We start from the raw sequence: 21,875 nt of genomic DNA, 5'->3' as shown, positions 1-21,875 counted from the left end.
AAGAAAAAAAACTTACCTTGTTTTTATTCTTCAGTACAACATAATGATCTACTTTTCCAAATCGAAGTCCCACACAAACCGCTTCAAGTTCTCTGTATCCATCATCTGGCAAGTTCCCAAGATGCACAAATTGATTATGAATAGTTTCCGTATTTACCTAAAGAAAATTGATGACAAAACTTGCTTTAACTTTGTAACATACTTCATTAGCAACTACTGAACTAGGTTAGAAAAGCCCCACAGAAAGCTTCTGTATCACTCGGATCTTACCGAAAAAGAGCATTCACATACATCCAATGTTCACATTTTCAGATTCACATCAGATTTTCCATTTTCTATGCAGTATATTGAAAGAACCAGCTGTACTTCCCAGTAAAGAATAACAAACTTAAAAGGACCAAGTTGAGTGTTTTATTTTAAATTATCTCTTTATTTTTTTAACTAGTAAAAGTCTCTTTAAGGAACACTGCAAAATATAGCCGAAGTTTAAATAAAATTTGGTATTTTGAAAAGCAGACACTATCTAGTCAGATTATAAATTGGTCAAGGCATAGGAACCTATCCAAAAGACTCCGATCCTGGTTTTTAAGTTGGAGTTTGGTTTACTTGATCAGTTTGTAATAACATAAAGATCCTCGGTCAAATATCACTTCTTGTGTTTCTCAATTTTCAAACAGAGTTATCACCACCATCACGGGGACACGCTATCTAGGAGACCAGTAAGTCTCTTCTGACCAGGAAGGATTCTGGCGCAGAACGTACGAGTGGGCTGACGGCAAACGGAAAGCCATCATCAGCCACGTAGTGCCAGCAGAACCATAGACTGAAGCCTGGCACCGAGTATTTTGTGGAGGATCAAAGAGAAGGGCCCTGGGGCACAAAGTCCAAAGGTACTAGCAGACTTCTGAAATCTTAAACAAGTTTTATCTTTAAACACTTGAAAGCTGTATGTCTTTTAGAAACACAACACTCACTCCCAACAAGCAAGAGATTTTTCCCACCCCCCTCCAGGTCTGGTATGTTTTTCGTCCATTATTCATCACGTTACCAGGAGCAGAAAAGAAATATTTCACCACAAGCAGATCAGAAGCATAAGTAGGATAGGGCAGCAGGGCCGCTGGCAGTAAGCACTCAGATGTTTCTGTTAGTGCCAAAAAACGATCTTAAGTAGAAAGCAGATATCCCCCAGACACGTTTGCAATTGAAAATTCAAGCCTTTTGGGGTTTCTTGGAAAGTGATTTATTGTTGGCAGGGCTCTTTGCAATATGCTTTTTAACCAAATACAATTAGCTTCTGACACTGCTGTTCTTAAAGTCACCCTTGTGAAGTTCTTGTGCCAACTGTTTAAGCCCAGAGACACACATTCAGACCCAGTGACTGACCCTCCATCAAGAATATCCTGAAAACGTTTTTCACAGAACACATAAAAGCTATAACTTCATTAACCTCTACCTACCTACGCTGTATAAAAATGCTTTGTACGTCAATTGCCAGCTTGCACTGTGCGCAGTGAAGGAACAGGAGGGACAATAAGGGAGACACGCTACACTGAACAAAGCACAGAGGTAGTTTCAATAGTTAAACCAACACATCTGTCTATAAAACACCCTGGGAAAACGGGTGGCATTATAGACAGGCAAACACTGCATATTCTCCAAGCTATAGCGGTCAGCAGCTTGTTGTTAGAACATGAAAAAAATGTGACGGGAGGGGAGGGTCTCAAAGGACTCTTATTAAATGTTTAATTCCTTGCACTTCATGCATCATGAAGCTAAACTAAGTGAACATTGACTCATTCTATTCCCTGCTCATTCGCCCACGAAAACATATATAAACATTAAAATTCAAGAGAAAGCTTAGATAACAATTCGATTAGCTAATATTTCAGTATGAAGGATACTAATTCCAATTTAAAGTAACATATTTTGATAGCACATGGAGGAAAAGTTAGATTGCTAGCAACTTACCTTAGGGTCAGAATCTTTAATTATAGCAATAAATATTGCTTCCTTTAAAAAAAAAAAAAAAAAAAAAAGACGTTATAAGATTTGAACTGTAAAATATAGCTTCACTAGCAGCAGCTAACTGGCAGTCACTGACTCCCAACAACTTTTTAGTTTCAGCTTTATTAATAAAACCAACAGCATCAGCACTTCTGACATCTGTGTTATTCTCATATCAGAAGACCAGGACCCAAAAAACATTTAACAGAATCAGTCTTCAACAGGACAAACTGTCAGAATGCGTGAAACAGGCAGTGTATAAAAGTCAGCATAAATACAAAATCCTGCTCTGTATTGAAATGTTACCACGTATCCTAGAACTTCAATACATTGTATTACTTACTTCATCTTTTATAGTCTTATACTGAGGCACCATGTTGATGCAGAGCTGATTTCCATCCAGTGACATTGGAAAGCAGGTGTAAAATTTAACCATGGAATCTGCAGATTTTCTGTTTATTTCGAGATATGCCTTTTAAAATAAACAAAACAAAAATGTAAAAAAATTTGTAATTTATCAAACGCATCTCACGTCAATGCTTGCCGCAACACGTTATCACGTTTGTATTTGTTAAAAACGCATGTGCTGCTTCTCTAGGTAGAAACACTACTAAATACCAATTAGAATACCTTTTTATGAGATGATAAAATTAGCACATCCCTCAGTCCTCCAAATGGCTTTGCTAGGTTGGAAACTTCCTCAACAGAATATCCTTTCTCAGGCAAGTTTGAAATAAGAACCACACATATATCATCAAGTTCCTGTGAACAAATGAAAGTAAATATTATTGATATTTCTTCAACTCTAAATCAAAACTGCTGTATTACTGAAGGGAGCATTTATTTTTACTATATAAAACCACCATTAAACTGAAGGAAGCACTTGCTTAAAAGCATGTTATAATACTTGCAATTACGTCAAAACCAAAGATCATTTAAGCCTTTTTAGGATTTAGTAGCAAAGCATATTAAAGAATTTTTTTTAACCCTTTTCTCTAATTATGTCATGTAATCACCTTAATTACTGCTTAATTGTGGATGTATCTACACCTAAGCTAACTCTGCACACACTTCAGGCTCTCTCATGTTAACTCAGCAGAAATTCAAACCAAACCAATCCCCCCTATAATTATGCCACTACTTTATATCCATGACGTGCCCACACGTCAAATACTGCAGAACTGTATGTGCAAATACTGCATCTAAAGAGAAGAAACCCACGGTAGGGCAATATAGATGATCAGAGCGTAAAGGAGCTTTGGTGTAACTAACAAACTCTGAGGAAAAAATAAAAAGCCAAAGAGTGAAATGGTAGATGCCTATCAAATCACAAGCAGCAAGGAGAAAATGAACTATTCACTATTTCTCACAAGAAACGAACAGGCAGGGGATTTAAATTTGAGGTTTTCAGACAGCACACCAACACACGGAAATGGCACCAAGTGTGTACTTACAACTTGCACAGAGTCAATCACCTTTAGACTGACCTTGCTAGCTGGTTCTGTTGATTCTTCACTCTTTGTAGTTGTTATCGTAGCTTCTAACAAAAACAAAAACAAAAACAACAGGGTGGGGGAGTAGTTTAGTAGTTCAGCAGATTTCTTTAAATACTGCAGAGCTTTAAGAACTTCTTGCGTTACATTCTATCACCACTGCCATTGTGAAAAATGAACTATTCCTTCATTTACCTTAGAGTAACAAATGACGTTGGTGAGACACATACAGTGTTATGTAAATGCTTCCAGAGAGAACAGGTTTAAGTAGGGATAAAAAATTAATTAAAATCCCTTGATTAGTACGCATACGCTTTGCTGACATTGAGACCTTATCAGTTAAATAATCACAACCACAAGACTTTCTTGTGGGCACACGGGGACTATGTAGGTGCCCAGCATGTGCCCACACAATCTTTTTCCTTCTTTTTCTTGGGACAAGTCCACAGTGATAGGTGAGAGGCTCAGAAAAATACAGGAAACAGGAAAACAGCAATCATACAGGATAGGCAAGCACAAGTAAAGGAGAATCACTTCTACTGTAAAATGTTTGTATCTATTTCTAACAGGTTCAGCAACTACAACCTTACCCTACCTCCACTATCACATGCATAGTAACTGAGAATTAATATACACTTATGCTACGTTTAAAACAAAGTCTGTTATTAATCAGTTATAAAACATGGGGAAAATAGCATCTATTGAACCAGCTCGAGCAGGCAATGTAAAACAATGAGATTAATAGAATTAGTGGTGGAGCTGTAAACAGAACATACAGAAAGCCTGAATCCCTTGCTCTAATGAGCTGTAAATAAAAGTCCCCATGTCACACTGAAAAGGTCTAGGTAAAAATATTATGTGCACTGAAGACGTAAATCTTGGGGGTTTTTAGCCACTTCATTCATCACAATGAACTGTTGTTTTATGTTTCAGTCAGTGAACCTACTCTAACAGATTTTCTTTTCTGATACACTGTGTCATTTAATTTCCTGGCCTCAAAAGCGTTCATTTAGTTCAGAACAGCAGAGAGGGTTAGGACAGAAATGAGAAAAACCATCAGTCTGCAACTTACCTTGATCAATTAAAGCTTCATTAAACTCATCCAAGTCCAACACTGCCACCTGAGGCATCTGTGCAAGTTTCTCTAAAAAAATAAATAAATTCAAGAAGACATCACCATGTTAAACTTCACCTACTTACACCTAGCAGAGTAACTTAAAAATGGCATTATCGGATCAGAATTACCTAGTACAGGTGCAGGATTAGTCACTCCTTTGGACTGAGCCTCTACCGTCTTCACAGGCTCTGTAAGTCTGTCCCCTTCTGCAATGTTCTTTGGGTCTGACAGCTTAGTTTCCCCAGCTTCCATTTCGGCTTCTGTTGAGACCTGAAGGTCTTCATCTATAGATTTTGCTGGTAGGTAACAGCAGAAAAAAAAAAAAAGCATTCTTCGTTTCAATATATTAAACTGGTCGATTTGCAAAAGACGAATGAACTGCACTATATGTTTTCTGCCAGATATTCAGAGGCCTCCTATCACATAAATTCCTGCTCCTCGTTACAAATGGGCAGAAAATGGACGTACAGGAAAAGCTTTGCAAAACAAGTGTATGCCTGTGGTTATGTGAAAGGGTCGGCTTCCCCAAACTCATCTCCTCTCCCTGGTTCTTTGCTATTCTAGATCTACAAGGAGCAAGAAGGGTGCTTGCCTATCTAACAATCTACTACATTGGCAAGCCCAGTAAAAGGCGTGAAAAGCTTGGACTCACTACCGTAAATATCTGTTCTGGAAAGCGGGGAGGGGTAGGGGGACAGAAAGCACCTGCCCGTGTTCCCCAAGTAAAAAGTTCTCATTTGTCTTACCCGCAGTATTTGAAGTTTTCTTGATTTTACTCTCTCCTGTCATCTTTGATTTCTTAGTCCTTTCTTTTTTACCTACATAAAATAGCCAAAAACAAGTGTCAGTAGAAATGCTTATTACTTAAGTTACTTACAAAGAATATAAATACATAGAAAAATAGTTTTATCTGTAGCAATTCAACTGATATGACAAAAAAAAACCCCAAAATCTAAACCATAAGTTAATTCCAACAAACTACTGAATGAAAGCCATGAAGCAGAGTATCTTAGTGAATTTGTTTAGGATTCTGGTGACAAAACCTTGCTCCTGCAAAAAAGTTTGTGTTCTGTTTCTCTTAACTGACTGTAAACAATTCACAGTTCCCATCTGTGAGACAGCTCTGAAACGCACTGTTACATGAATCTTAATTCCATTCTGGAAACTGGATTCAGAAGTGACCATGCTGAAGAATGAATCAAGACCAATACATCTTCAAAAAGCACTATTTCCCATCAAAATAATGTCTGCTCCCTAACTCTGCTCAGAAAAATTGCTCATGAAAGCCAATAAAACAAGCAACAAAAAATGGCTGTTATTTCCAATGTCTTTATAATACCAAATTTTTGTAGAGTTTCATTGGCTATTGATGTATTTACTGCAGTTTGTCCTGTTTTCATTGAAGTACTAAAAAAAAGTTCTTCTCTAACAGCATGACACACAAGCTTTTCTGCCAGACCAAGTAATAATAATAATTGAAATAATTTGTCAGGATCAATAGAAGACCAGGGCAGAAATTTAAAAGCATTTGGAACATACAAGGAACATAAGACAGTGGGAAGCACTAGCACTAACTGTGACAGAGAATGTTAAATACGTTATACGTTAGGCTTAAAGTCAACTTGAAGAGTTACACCTATTTTATGGAGCCCGAAGTGCCACACTTATCTTCAACAGATGGGGCAAACATTTAAAATTACAGAGTATAAGCACAGGTCAAGGTGAGGGTTTTTTATTGCTACTTGAGGGGTGGTTTTTGTGGGTTTTTTTTAAAGACAGAAAGATAGGGTCGCATGAAAAGGAAGATGTTTGAAAGTACAAACCAGACATTTTCTTGTAGCGCTCTGAACATGCTTTCAGTCACTATTAAGAAAAGCACTCACATAAAAACAAAGAAATGGGAACGAAGAGGGAAGGCAGTAACAGAGGTATCATCAGATAAAAGGTAACCAAAACTTTACCTGTAATTGATTTAGTTCTCTTAGTGGTGGTGTTCTGATCTTTTCTATTATGAGCAGGTGGGGGAAAAAATAAAGAAAAATCAGGTTCAAAGACATTTGATGAATATCAAAACAGCTAAAAAAGCTCAAAACCAGTAAAACACAAGAAACCAAACAGATATGAACCTATTTGGTTTGCAACCGTTATCACTAACACTAATGTATGTGATGCCAACACTTACTTTGTACTTGGTGCAACTTTTTTAATATTCTGAGCCTTTTTTTTGATATTCATTTTGGCCTGAAATGGACAGAAAGAAGAACTTTTACTGCATAATTTATACTTTATATACAAATGTGTGTGTGTGTATAAATAGTATTAATTAAATGTATATATATTAATATAGGGGTTATCTTTCACTCTGTTAAACTGATGCTATTCACAAATATCAAACTTAACCAAGAAAAATGGAAAACCGGAATTAGGAAGTGCATTTTCGTTTTGGACAGCTGTTTACAAAAAGAAAATTAAAAAATATATTAAAACTACTAAATCTATTTTTCTGGAGTACATCAGGTTTTGGAGCAAAACACCAAGCTACACACAAAGTATCATGTTGTTCACCATCAGGCTGCTTACCTGGCCAGGAGATGCTTTTGGCTTCTCCGCTACACTTATTTTCACCCGCTTCCCATTTACCAGCACTGGAACAGTTTCACCATATTTCACAGCTGCTATCACGGCTTCTTTGTAGTTCATTTCCAAGAAGGCCTAAAATAAATGGCACTTTCAGTCTTTATTCATATTACAGACAAGATACAATTCACTGGAATTTTTCCTTTGAAAATGTGCTCACGACAGAACTGCATGTACTTCTCTCTCTAAGTTCATGTGGAGTTTGATGAAAAAGTCTGGATTTCAGTATTATACAAAAGACATCCTACTTCCTCTAACATTTACGACTTAGGTAGCAAGCAAGGCTGAATTTATAAAGTTAACAGTTCCAGCTAGTCCAAGATTACGTACGTGACCTTTAATGACAAATTGTTCAGGAAGCCTTATCCTGTGTTCAGCTGAGGATCCAAATACTACACTTTTTCATTGCTTGATAATTTTTTTTGCATTCTGACACAAAAACATTCCACAGAAAAACCTACCTCATTTCTAGAGCGAAGTACAATGAGATCACTAACTTTGCCAAATGGCTGAACAATCTTTTTAATATCTTGATCTGAAAAGCCATCATCCGGTAAATCAGATATTTGAAGGACTGTCCCACAACTCAGCAATTCTTCTCTCAGCAGCTACAAATTGAAAACAAAACAAAAATAAACTCTTTCCAAGTCAAGTCCAGTAAAAGGAAGAAAAAAGGATCTGCAATAAAAATTACTCCGAAGTAGACAGACTGCTTAGTTCACTGGGGTATTTTGAGTTTTTTGGTTTTTAACACAAGGACAGAGCCACAATTTTGTTGTTCTACTACTCTGTCTCAACATTCAGTTATCAGAAGACATGGCATAGGATTACCAAGTAACACAATACAACCTTTTTGTTTTTATCAAGTACTATAGATCTACGTAATTCCAGTTGTCTGGGCTGCATAATTCCACTACTTTCCTTTCAATACTATCGATTAGCTTTTGACAGCACTAGGCAATGTTCTCTTTGCTTACCATTTAGAGGCTAGAAACTACCAAGGAGGATCACATCTACCATAACTAAAACACAAACTGGTTTATAGGTGGTGTTTCTAAGAGATCCAAATGGTCTGTGTGATGGACTGAGACAACACTGGCTTAAGATCCTTCTTACAACAGCAGTAAATTTCTCTGCCTCATCTTTTTTGCTGGACAGGGCAAAATGAACACTTTCTGCCTCCTATCCTTTACTTTTATTTACTCAATAAGGTCCTCCAAACAGAGCTCATCACTCACACTTCATACAAACAAGTGCCCAGTAGAACAAGGACCCAAAGTTAATGGACATTTCTTTCTGCTAGTGGAAAGCACTAGAGAGGTTTTGCTTCACATCTGTTTAAAAAACCTCGCTGTGTAAATTACCATGCTTACTGGCAGCCAGCAAATCTTTGCATTAAGATGGCAGCATCTATTGCATGGAATCGGCAAACAGAATGGTTAATCTTTCCACAAGTGATCCCCTGAAATGAGATACTAACCAAATTCTTAAAATCACCAAGAAAAACATTAAGAAACTCACTCTATTATAAGAAGTAGGACGAGGTCCACTGGTTCCTGTGGATAAGTCTTCCTCATCCTCTTCCATTTCTTTGCTTTGGGGTAAATCATCAGTTTCAGGAGATGAAGAACTTGACCCAGGCAAAGAAGGCACATCTTTCTTTGAGGCTTTGGGAAACACTTGTTTTCAGTGGCTTCTTCGTATTTCCAGGCATCTTCCTTAAGAGTCCATGAGAAGGTGATGATTTTCCCGATCCCGAAGATCCTTGCCCAGCTGCTTGAAGTGACTTATGTTTATTGAACTCTGCTACAAAGCCAGGTCCCAAACTTTTCATTACTGCCTCCAGAGCTGCCTTTCTGTCTGTGAGCGGAAGGGAAAACACGCTGGGCTGTTTGTTTGTTTTTAAAAGAAAAGTTACACATATTGCTGTTTGGTTTTCTACAGTTTCAGTTTCACCACCCACTCCCGATTCTACCTTGAGACTCACTGAAGTTAGAGAACCTTAATCAAACGCTAGCAGAGATGCCCTATAAATAATAATAAACCTCTGTACTATTTTCACTGTGCTGTTGTGTAACTTGACATTTTTAGTTAAACTGACAATGTGACACTGGCAATGATATCTACAAAAATCCTAATGGCTGGAGCCAAAGAATGATTGTTTCATTTTGTACGTCAGGGAACGTAACAAAAGAAAAGTTTTCAAGACTTTGCTCTTCCTCTCACATACTGGTGCACAACAGTACTTACTATCTTGATGCCTTCTGCTATATTCTGTATCCTTCTCTGTCTTGCTCTTTGTCCTACAGACTGATGTTTTGTTTTAAATTATTCTTTAAGGATCTGACACAACATTAATTTCCTGTATGATTTCTTTCTGTGGAAAATTTATATTTTGGTTATTAACTGCCTCTTCCCCTCATTCTTCTACATTAAAATGGTTTGCATTTTACCCTTAAGAAGATCTCTTCGAAACTGCCTGTCCCTTCACAACTTTTCACCTAGACTTCTTTCCCACAAGAGCTCAGTACCTCTTAATTTTCTGAAAGCATACAAACAACACAGACACAGTATACAGGTCAAAGAAAAAAAATCAACCTTTTGAAATTCCCCTATTTATATTCCTACCTTTCAGAACGTCCATTTTCTTCTAAGCACACTTCTCACAAAGCAACAGCAAAAGGAAAAGTTGTTTTTAAAAACAATTTTGCTATGAAAAATGCCTAGGTGACACCTGGACAGATAAACCTCTTGAAATCAACTCAGTTTTCCTGAAATTAAAGGAAGTTGCAATCTGGCAGTGTGCATCCACCCTTTACCTTGAGATCGGGTTGACCTCCTCGATGACCAATCATTACTGGAAGATCTCTGAGGTCGTGGACTGGTCCTCAGTGGGTTTCTCGATCGCTGCGGCGACCTCGACCTGTGTCTGGGGCTAAGTCGTCGCATCTGCCGCGGGCTTCGACTTCTTGGCCTTGTTGGCCTGAAGCGGCCAGGGCTCCTGGATCTCGATCGTGATCGGCGAAGAACATAGCTGGAGCCTGTGACCCTCGAACGTCTCGGACTGGGACTGGCAGAGTTGGAACGACGCTTTGGGGTCTGGTTTTCTTTTCTGTCACCAGCATTTCTAACAGAATAAAGGCATATAATGAGTTTTGACAAGGCGGAAAAGAATAGTTAACCCGAGTCTGTTGAAACAGACTTTCTGCAAAAAAGAACCGAAACTGATAAAGTTTAGAGTCTAATTAGTTAACAAACATACTTTACATACCAGTAACATGTTTGCTATATGAATTTAGGATAGGTAGGCAGAACTGAAAAGAAGCAAGTAGGAGAGAGCAACCTGCATGGAACAAGAGAAAGCTGCAAAGAAAACTCTGAAGTTACAAGCTGCAGTGCTATGAAAAAATAATAGGAAGAGGAAAAGGATACATGAAAGACTAATGAATTAAGATACTTTCTTTGCTTCTTCCAAATTTAGTTTGGAAGTAAGCAACCTTGAGACATTGTGTCTAAAAGACTGACTGAGACTGAAAGAGAGATTTGAGAGGACTACATAAATATACATCCACTGCATACTTCTGCTACCTAGACACGTCAAATTGATGAAGAACATGAAAAGAAGTAACTGTGGAGAGATCCATGAGAGAAACAGTCCCTCTCAGAGACACGGAAAGTAGTCAGGCATAGGAAAATCCTGACAGGACAGATCACAGAAGTAAAAGGGAAAACCTGGAAAATGCATAGAGTATATGCTTCAATATCCAAAACGCTTTTTATGAGCTTGTCAGGTGGCAGGCCAGTGTGTTACAGCCAAGCACTTGTCCAATTTTTCAGCCCATACGGAATTCTTTGATGCCAAAGATACACTGCACCACCACTCAAAACCGGGTAGAGCAGACACAGCACCCTTGAGATCTGAAACTAGAAGCCACTGATACAGCATGTCCTTCAGCTTAACACAGAAAGCAGCATCTCCCCAGCAATTATAGTAGCAAAACTAACAAAACCACAGGGAAATAAGGGACGTTGCACTTACATCCAGTACGACTAGACTTACTGGGAAGACTGTATGCTGGACAACTAAAATAGACAAGTCTCTTAACACAACACGGAAGAGGAGCTCACATTTCAACTGAAAAGTGTCTAACTTTCTTACAGGTAATCTAGAGCATCAGCACTTAATGAATCACCACGCCGAGCCCTATTATTACTGTTTAAGACTTTGAACAGATGAAGTTCCTCTGAGATGAACTAGGTTAAGGAGAGAGGGCTGACAACTGGCAGACAGGAGAAGGGGATGACAAGCAACTGAGGCAGCTGCTGCCCGACCTTTTTGGCCAGCAGCTAGATGAGGACAGCTGAACAACCCTCAGGTCTCCTAAACGATGTTCCAACCCACCCCACGTACCAACATCTCACAGTGTTACTTAATTAGCAAGTTTCAAACCTCATTAAAAACCCATATAAATCCCATTATTCCTGTGCCCAATAAAAATGTTTAAATGTCTTAACAAACCAGTGCAATGTATAAAAAGCAGAGACAGTGAAGTGATTTACCGGAGTCATAACAGTACAGAGCAAGTTCATCGACCTCGCCCTGAGGCTGCACCCAGCAGCTCTGGACATCAGATCACCGAGAGCCTACAGCTGTATTCTAACTCTCCCAGCTGGAGACGTGCTGTCATCGGGAAGGATTTAAGAAAGCACCACCCTAAAAAACAACTCTTGCCCCCCATCTTCTTGTACAGAAGATCCCTCACTCGCAAAAAGTGCTATTAAACACTTCTCCAATTTATTAAGTTCCTCCAGCTAAGCACAGTTTCCTTTGCTTCGGTTGTATATAACATTAGCAGCGCTGGACAGCAATTTCAGTTTGAGGTTTTAAAATATAATTATTCTCCTCACAAAAGTTTCAAAAGTTTACTGGCTTTATTTCTCTCTGTAAAGTTTTATTTCTCCTTGTTTATAACATAGAGAGGCCTCAGACGCACTCTACAAATTAACCTGACCAGCTAATTCAGCTTTCTAACACTTTTTTTCCACACACACCCCCAAACTGAAGTTAGCTTCCCAGGAAGTATGTCAAACTAATTAATGCAAAGTCCCAGGAGAATCCAGCAAAAATTGAAGTCCTATCATTCCTATTTGTATGCAAGTTGAAATACATACAAATGTTGAACCAGTAAAATAATCCAATCTTGCTGAGATTCAAGTAGAATTAGTCCACAGGGTGTGTTTTTAAAAAAAATTAATAGTAAACAGCATAATTTTAAAGGACAGAAGAGACATGAATTCATGAATTCCAGCGTTTTTTCAACTTGTGATCACGTAGCTCCCCAAGGGATCTATGGAACAAGAGCTAACACTAGCACGCCTATCGTCAAACAGGTTTCAAGTTGCAAACAAGAGCGGCTTAACTGGAAAAAAGATTAAGTCTAAAAGTCAGAAATCACTCACCCAGTTTAATCAGTGATCTAACACTGGTCAGTCTCGCTCGGTTACTATTATATCACATCCAATAACTTACAACTAACTGAAGCACGGTTAGAAGAAAGGTTCAAGATGAAGCTGCTGACAATACCAGTCTTCAGACATTTCTACAGGGTTTACTCTTGTCCTCAAGAAAGAATTTTAGATACTATGCCACTTATTAAACAAACTTAGGACAAAACCCACAAAAACACCCCACACAATTTTATAATGAAAATATGGAATCAGTAATACAGCTTGCCAGTGAGCAAAACAAGAACATTAATTGCATTAATTACCGCATGTTTATAATAGCAACAAATTAAGAACAACCTGTAATCAAAAAGCAGTTACCTCTTTGAAGAATGAGACTCAGGGTTCCAGTCGGGGTATCTGTTAAAAGTTAAAAATACAACCGTCAGTGAAAAAGCTCCATTTGCCATCCAAACACAATTTCTGCTTACGTGCAGTAGTAGCTTTTACAGACAAACGTTCCCGTTCAGGACTCCAGAAGCACCAAGTGTCAGTTCATCTTCTACCCTAACGGTCTGAAGCCAATTTAGAATAGTGCTCAGACACCAACGACCCTCACTGAGGAAATCTGACACACTTTCACAGACTACATGCATGCACAGAAAACACTTTTTACACTAAGCGAACTTTTTAAACAGATTCCTTACTGTTGACGTAACTGGCGGCAGCTTTCAATATGAGAAGGAGTGTTCTGATGCAGAATCCAGTCCTAATTGGAGAAAAGACATCCAGAGAAGTTTGATTAGCGTGTAAAATGTTAGCATTCGACCACAATTTCTAGTTACGTGTTGTCGTATTTTACCTTCCATCAAATTTTACCTAACAAATGATCTTACGTCAAGGTCAAATTTCTCACTTAAAATTATTACCCTTTATGCAAAAGACTAAAATACTTATTATCAAAAGCTGTTAAAGAACACAAAGGAATGTAAGTGGAAGTTCAACAAAATGTATCATAAGAAATGAATCTGTTACTTCCAGCAACACACTGGGTTGTTGTCACCACACTTCTAGTGCAAAAGGTTGATCCAACAGCCGGCTATATTAAAAGAAAGAAAACTATTAGCAGTCTTCACAGATTTACAGACTGATGAACACATACACAGCAAATTAAGCTGAATAAATCAGAGAACCCGACACAACATGGTATCTTTAAGTCAAATACCATTTCCAAAGAGGCATGACTTTTCATGCCTTAAGCTCAAGAACATTCACTCCTAATAATGTTACAACTAAAGGTCAGTCAAAAAGTCTGATGAAATTTTTCACACACACTGATTTTTTTTATGTTAAAAAAAAATAACAAAAGTTTTACTTGGGAATAACTGATGGGTTAAGCATGAGACAAATCCAGAAGTACAATGCAAGCCCTCAATCTTGAAAATAACTTAAGCACAGGTTTAACTGTAAACACAGAATCAGTCCCCGGCATGGAAAACTACGCCTGAAGACTTTATTCTAGTAGTATTATTATTACGACGATGACGAAAGTAAACTGACCTGCTAGTGAAAGCAACTGCTGTAGTCAGTTTGCTATTGAGAAGAGATATTGCATGGTCTGAAGCTGTAAGGTATCATATGTCATCAACGATAATTATTAAGCGTCCTTAAAAAAACAACTTCTAGCTGCTTTAATATTTTAAAATAGATAATAATGGCTGAAAAATGCAACTGACAGGCAAGGCTTCATAAAATAATTTGCAGTTGTGAAATTACATATCACTTTTTCTAAGCGCATGCTGGTTTATAACACAAAAGATTATGAAATGCTTAGTTGGCAGTATCAAACCCTCTTGTTTACTGACAAAAATGCTGAACACACTGGTTAAAAGAAAAGCTCGTGATGGCTTACTCAAAGCCTATGAGGTGGAAGAATTAACGTGACCAGGGCACAGTTAGTTTTGTGCATTTTGGCAGCAGAGAACATGGTGAAAACAGCTGTTCCTTGCACTTACACTATCAGCCTATCAACACTGAAATGTGCTACAAGACAGCTACCCAAACTATTTATACTCCACATATAAAAAACATGGGTTTTTAAAGAAATGAAAATACGTTTTAAGCACAAGACTTATTATCATTTCCTGAAGAAACAGATATGCTGGTTAACCAATCTCAGAAAGACACTGAAAGATTTTACTAGCTGTGTTCGTAAAAACATTCTAACTGTTCAAATAAAGTCAGAAAAATATTACTCAGAAGACCCCTTGCATTAGTCTTACCAGCTGAACCAAAGCATAGTAAGAGTTGAAGAGCAGAAAAACAACTTGCAGCTGTAGAACTGCATGCACAGTGAATACACAGCATGCACACAAGTAAAGAGCAAGCAATTCACCATTATACACTAGTTTTTTCCTAATAACATGCTATTATTGAGCAATCCTATTCTTAAGAATTCTATTTATCTATAGACGGGGGGGGGGGGGGGGAAATGTTACTCAAGGGCTAAAACAAATTAGCTCATGGAAATGAAATGAAATTGGGCTTCAAGTATCCCACTTCCGTGGTCCCAAACGAAGAAAGCACACACAGTGTCCACGAGCGCCGAGGGAGGCCATTTTCCTTCCAAGCGCCTTTAGCTACCGGTCCAACGAGCATTAACGAGACTGGCAGGCCTACAAAGAGATATTCTCCTCCCTAACAAACACAACATTCTTCTCTTCTTCAAGTCTTCATTATGCCAATGCCCTCTTGCATTTCATAGAATTACAGGAGTCTCGATTTATGCGTATTCCTCCTCTTTGATTAATTCCTTGCCCTTCTCAGTCTTCAGAAACATTCCACTCCCTCTGGCAAGTCTGTCCCCAAAGATGAATCCTTCCCCCAAAGGACAGGATCCCTTCCCAGCACAAGAATTCCATCACGTCCTGATAAGAGGAAGAACTTGCAGCCAGTTTCTTACAGCAGCAGCACTGCTGCTCCACAACCCAACGTCTAACTTATCTAATTCTGTGCCTCTGGCAAATCTCCTGTTACTTGTGGATGACCACCAAAAAGGTCCTGAAGCAGAAGCTGACAGAGCATAGCGTCTCCAGTCTCCAAACTCGCACCTTCTGCCAATAGTAAGATAATAATATACAGGGATAATACCTGCACATGTTTGTGCTGGTTTCACAGCAAGGTACTACGTAGAAAAACTAGGAGTAAAATGGAGTAGACCCCATTTTGACCCCTTACTTCAGCAAACAAATCATAAGTGCTATTCTCTGTGGAAAACAATGAGTCCCCATGACTTCACGCAATTTAAAGCCCAAGAAGACATCACTCTCACTTTAAATCTATTCAAGCTAGCAAAAAAACATTGTAATACACGTTAAATATGATTCCTCGTGCTGGCAGTATTGCAAATCTACTTTGTTCCAAAAGTGACATGTGTTTGAAGACAGAGAAATCACACTTTATTATTCCAATACATCCACCATTTCAAGTTGAAAATGAAGCTGCTCTGTGAAGTATTTGTAAAATGTTTCGATATGTTGAGGGTTTTGTAAATATATTTGAAAGAAGACAACACTGAGGGGAGATTCCATCTAAGCAAGGGCAAAATTGGGCACTCTTGCATGAAAAAATGTTGCAGGACACAAATGCACAAATTTTTGAGAACACCTTCTAGATCAACAAGTCACTTTAGTGTCAATTAATTTTCCAAATGAATTTTTTAAAGCTCAAAAAGCCCACCTTTCTTGAGCATACCTTTTCTTATAACACAGTATTGTGTACAGCCATCCCTGACAACACCACAAAAACCTTCCTAACACAAGATAAAAATAAGGACAAATCTTGCACATTTCTCATGCCGCTCCAGTAACAACCGGCTTCCAAGTCCACAGTAATCATCATTTACCGCAAACCCACAATATTTTAGAAAGCTAAATAGTCTGTTAGAGAGCCGATACCTGACTGAAGGACCACAGACAGCCAAGTATGAAGTTGCACTGCTGATTCAAAAGGCAGGGCTTCTCCCAGTTCACCTCTGAACAAACACCTCAGCAAGACCCAACCGAGGTGGCTGGAGGCATCGTCAAATAATCGAGGCTCCCGCCACCTATTGCTAAAGATCCAGTGAACAGTTTTGATAGGAAAAGAAATGCTGAACAGAGTCTTTCCGAAGTCTATTGCATGACACAGCTGAAGTATTCTTCACATTTAGCCCCGGACTGTAGGCAGCTTATTATGCAGCTGCTGACCTGCCATGTATCATTGCACACCAGGATTATCCATATGCCTTACAAAAAAGTTTCAAAGCTTAAAAAAAAATATTTTTTTTTTCCTGGACAGATCTACAATAGCTATGCCATGCAGATGGAAGATACTTTAAATTTTGACTTCTGAACAGTGCATTAGCAAAAAAACCCACCTTCAAATATATACAAATAGTTCTGTAGAAGAGGCGTTCAGGATTCTTTTCAGATTACAAAAGAAAATCCATTTGCTTGCTCAGCTGTATGACACTCAAAACAGAACTGTATTCTGGCATACTGCAGACATCTCAAGGCCATCTTCAGCTTTGATTTCATCAGACCTCATTAATTAAGCAAGTTAGACACTTAAGAAGAAAGACCTGCAGGGAGAACTGATCGGATGCTTAGTGGAACAGCAGAAGCATTTTTCACTCCAAGCCAAAACTCGGCCAATGTTTCACTGCCTTTATGGGAGAGCCAAGTTGAAAGAACAAGGGGGATACAGTTCAGACGATGCAAATACGAAGTCATAGCCACTAACGGTCACTGTAGCTTCAGAGGCAGACTGACTCTCCAGGAGCAGGAGTTGGGTCTCACATCCAGCCGTAATCCTGTCATATTAATAAACTAATGCCAGGTAACACACTTGAATTCTCTTCCGATAGGCAGTGCAGCTTCTGCTTCAACCTTGGCATGAAAATGAATCCTAGATGAATTTGTACTTCAGTACAAGACTGGATTAAAAGAATCTACCAAAAAAGACAGCTCATCACCATGAATAATCTGAACTTGAAATCCATCATTTTAACATCACTGAAACTTTGTTTTTCAGATATCCAGTATCTTCAAGCATTGGACGAAGAGAAGGTTTTCCTCATTCGGTATCTTTCATCATCTTCACCCATTCTTGTTCCACGTTATCCGCTTTGCTTGCCTACTTTCTTTCCAATTTGCCACATTACAAAGACATCTGTTTATAACACAGCATTCTTAAACTGCTTGTTACAACTTGGTACTACACACCAGAAATCATCATGTCTAATCACTTTGACCTAAAACCAGCTCTGAAGCTCCAGTTCATCTACAGGTGTGCTGAGGAGACCAAAGGTCCATCTAGCTTACCTAGCACCTCTTCTCCCATGGCATGCAACAGGGGATGGCTAGGGAGGTGCGTAACAAAGCAGAGCCGCTTCCCCAGAATACACCTCCAGCCATCTGCTCATCAAGGACTTCTTGAGCCATCAGAGGGTCTTTGCATAGCCCCTGAAGGATTTTCTTCCATGAACTGGTTATTTTTCAACTAAGATTTCACAACATTGTGGCAAACAGTATCCACGCTCCGGGTGAAACAACCGTTTCCTAGTGCAAGTCATACCACACCCGACTATCAGTTTCTACTATACCACTTCCCCATCACTTCTCTTTCAGTTTGAAGGTGCTGTTTCATATGCTGCCTCTATAACACTTCGCACAACTTTAAAGACAAAAATCTGAATGTCTAGGCCATCTTTAACCATGCAACTGAGACAAAGAAGACAACTTGATTTGTAAAACCAAACTGTAAAACTGAAAGTAAGAGGAATTCTTCATTCTTTAGAATTCACAAATACACAAGACTAACATTTCTTGAAGAAACTTTTATTTTTTGCAGTAAGGGAAAAAACCTAACTGTTCTGGTTATTTTGCAACACTGTTGTCTAAACATGGCTTGCCCCATGAGGTCTCAAAACAATCTGAGCTGCCTACGCAGCAGCAGGTGTACATAAAGAAAAAAAAATACTATACAGAATAAAGTTAATATATGCCAGAGCTAGAAGCAGCCATGACAGGGAGAAAAGGTTGTGTAGCTGCAGTCGGATCAGGATGTCTGGAGAACACATGCTACACTGTAGTGCCACTGGGACAAGAAGTTACAACCTTTAATCTCCCCAGAAAACTTCATAGCTAATTTGTCAAGAAGTATTTTTAGTAATAACAATTGCTTCATTTTAGAAAGCATGAGTAAGCAAGCTACTGAATAATTCACATTTAAACAGATTACACTTTTCCAAAATGCTTCGTCCATTTATTAACACAAACCCAAATTTGTTGCCCTGTTCGATTTTACACATTTTTATATTAAATCAGACTTCCCTTTAAGTTTTCAAGCCTGCCCAAACAGCTGCACTTCTCCCTGGCCTTCAGTGCTTCCAGTGTAAAAGTACTCGAAAATTTATTTTTACTCTGAAGCCCCTAATGCAGCTGTCACCATCTCAACCATTCATTCAGCTTTTTTAATACACAGCACAAATAGGGCCTAGCAATCTTGCATGATTCTGCCAAACTGAAAAAAAGTGCTCTCCCACAGGCTTTCCACACGTTTGTTGAAGACTATTTAAAATTTAAACACATGAAACTAATAATGAATTATTCAATTTGGTAAAATTACGTTCTCCTGTATTTCTGACATATTAAGCCTAGGTCTTTCAAGAAAAATCCACAGCTTTCAGAATGCTTTTCTCTCTCCCAGTATTCACCAGTTCCTTCCTTTTCTTCCTTCAAGAGCTGAAACTGTTATTTGCTTCACAGCTGAAAGCTCAGTCAGATGAATGAAAGCATTTTGTGTGTCCCTCAGAGCTAGTCTTCAGTCTCTGGAATAGTCAAGGTCGCATAGACCACGTCTGGAAGATTAAATTTTTGCGGATAAATAGGCTGCTTTGTTTTAATGCAGACTTTGCAGGAGGGGGGCTGAATACATGAACATCTCATCTACCCTACCAAGATTCAGCACACAATTTTTGCACCCATTTAGTCACCCAGATGACGTTAGTATTTTACTCCACTGAGAAAGGGTTTGTTTTGTCATTTGAAACCCACTGCAGAAGACATAAATAATTTTTAATATTAAAAAAAAATATATCAATGTGCATGGCAACTTTGAAATGCAATTTGGAACATAACACGCTGTGCAGCAGTTACAATAATTTCCTAGCACCGTTTCTAGTATTTTGAAATTTGCATGTAAGCACTCAAACTGGCGAACAGCATCACAATTCATTTAATGCACAGTAAAAAATTAGTTCATAAAACAGTGCAGCAGGTAAGATGCCGAGTACAAGTTTATGCAATAATCTTTGAAAGACACTCACCTTCATATGAGTGCATTCAATGTTACACAGAGAACACATATGTGGAAATATTCTTGGAGATGTAGCATAGTAGTCATTCATCATTGACGGAGTGGGCAATCTTTTTATCTTCTGGGCATCAGACTGTGGAAACACTGGAAGCCACGATGCTTTCACAATACCAAAAGGAGATTTAATTGGCCCCTCAGCCTGTGTCTGGAAGGGCTTCTGTCCTGCTCCTGAGCCGCTCTGGGCGTTAGGCTGGCTTGTCCCAGATTCATGCTGAATTCTTTCATGCTGGCTTACAGCTGCAAGAAGCTCAGCTGAAAAGGGTGGCTGGCTCATCGGTGGCATTATGTGCTGGGTCATCGACTGCTGGACAAGAGGCGGCATGACAGGCGGCATCATGGGCTGTGCCAAGGGTGGCATTATAGGTGGCATCATAGGTGGCATGACAGGCGGTATCGCCGGCTGGGATACAGATTTCACCACGGGGAGTCCAGCGGGTGTTGCGCACAATCCGGACACCTTGCCCGTAGTCTCAGCTGGAAAAAACGATCGAGTGTTTGAGGAATCATTCTGGAACCCTGTCGGTTTTATTAAATCTTCAACTGGAAACACCGAATTACACGTCACGCTAGGTGGTGGGACACCCATGGACATATTCTGCTCTCGTTGGAAGTCTTCCCTGTTCTCTCCGCTCGATGCTTCGGGATTATAGACGCGTGCTTCGAGAGGATCTTCAGTCAGCACTTCAGGATTATAAGCATGCACTTCAAGAGGATCTTCAGTGTAACCGTATTTGCTTGCATGTCCATAATCAATCACTTTACTCTTGACTGCTGCACCACTCGTACCACCAATCGTTTCTTCTCCTCGGCTCTGAGTATGTAAACCGGATAAAGAATGACCCATCTTACGAATCCGTATTTCTCTCAAGATTAGCGGCATGTTTTCAGGCGTTAACTGATCATCTGGATAGCGACTGAGTTCCTCCAAATCTTCGTTAGACAGCCCAAAACTCGCTAAAATACTGGAAGCACTTTCTGGTGTGTAGCGGTTCTGGGCATTTGAATTCTGCTCCGAGATCCGTGCCGAGGCAGATGGCTTTTGCCCAGTTGTCCCAGCTGAGCACGGGCTACTATCCCAGTGACTTGTGCGAGGCTCTACCTTCTGCTCCTGGTGTAGGTTCGTCTTCTCTTTCACCTTCCTCGGATCAGGCCTGTGCAGAGTTACCCGAACATTTATCCTCTGCGAACCTGTCCACTGAAACGTTTCCTGTCCCGAAAATCTTTGTGACATTCCTTGAGGCGTTCCAGGCGCAGGCTTTCTCTGAAGACCTGCTGCACCTCCTCCCCTAAAGGATCCTGGAGGCTTTGTGCCAGATGGATTAGGTCCTCTCGGCCTCTGAGGTAAAGTTCCTCTAGGGCTAAACATCGCGCTTTTCAGAAACGCCTGACTTAACCAAGCATAAGGAGGTGCAGAACTGTTGGTAGCAACTGAGGTCAATTGCTGAAGAGCCAACTGTGTCTTAATTTGTGCAAGCTGTAAAGGAGGAGGGCCCAACAGAAGTGGGCTTGCAATGCCAAGGTTCAAGGAATTCACAAGTGGTGCGAAACTTTCCAAGAATAACACAAAGCTGAAAGTTAAAAGACAAGTATTAGATTATTTTATCTTTTCACCTACTTTACACAGTGGATTCTATAACCGGTGAGAAAAACAACTGAAGTCACAAAACAGTACTTTAATGACAGTTTAAATGGTACTTTTGAATTCAAAATTCTGTTGAACAAAAGCATTTTCTTTCACTGCATAAAATCTTAATATGCAG

General features: G+C 39.2%; 1 protein-coding gene across 1 annotated transcript in view; it reads right to left on the bottom strand.

Annotated features, from left to right (window-relative positions):
* Positions 1-21,543, bottom strand: part of ZNF638 (zinc finger protein 638) — a 42,008-nt gene extending 20,465 nt beyond the window's left edge. Inside the window, 19 exon segments of the mRNA XM_050896671.1 lie at positions 17-157; positions 1,969-2,010; positions 2,348-2,476; positions 2,635-2,766; positions 3,459-3,544; positions 4,570-4,641; positions 4,743-4,910; positions 5,361-5,432; positions 6,576-6,619; positions 6,797-6,855; positions 7,195-7,326; positions 7,713-7,859; positions 8,773-8,861; positions 8,863-9,111; positions 10,071-10,378; positions 13,078-13,116; positions 13,404-13,465; positions 20,066-20,436; positions 20,512-21,543. Coding sequence (XP_050752628.1) covers positions 17-157; positions 1,969-2,010; positions 2,348-2,476; positions 2,635-2,766; positions 3,459-3,544; positions 4,570-4,641; positions 4,743-4,910; positions 5,361-5,432; positions 6,576-6,619; positions 6,797-6,855; positions 7,195-7,326; positions 7,713-7,859; positions 8,773-8,861; positions 8,863-9,111; positions 10,071-10,378; positions 13,078-13,116; positions 13,404-13,465; positions 20,066-20,436; positions 20,512-21,481 — 3,312 coding nt within the window. The 5' untranslated portion in view covers positions 21,482-21,543.
* Positions 21,544-21,875: the final 332 nt, after the last annotated feature.

This window comes from Gymnogyps californianus, chromosome 4 (assembly GCF_018139145.2).
Source record: "Gymnogyps californianus isolate 813 chromosome 4, ASM1813914v2, whole genome shotgun sequence".
NCBI lineage: Eukaryota > Metazoa > Chordata > Aves > Accipitriformes > Cathartidae > Gymnogyps > Gymnogyps californianus.
This window is presented reverse-complemented; position numbering and strand designations above follow the sequence as displayed.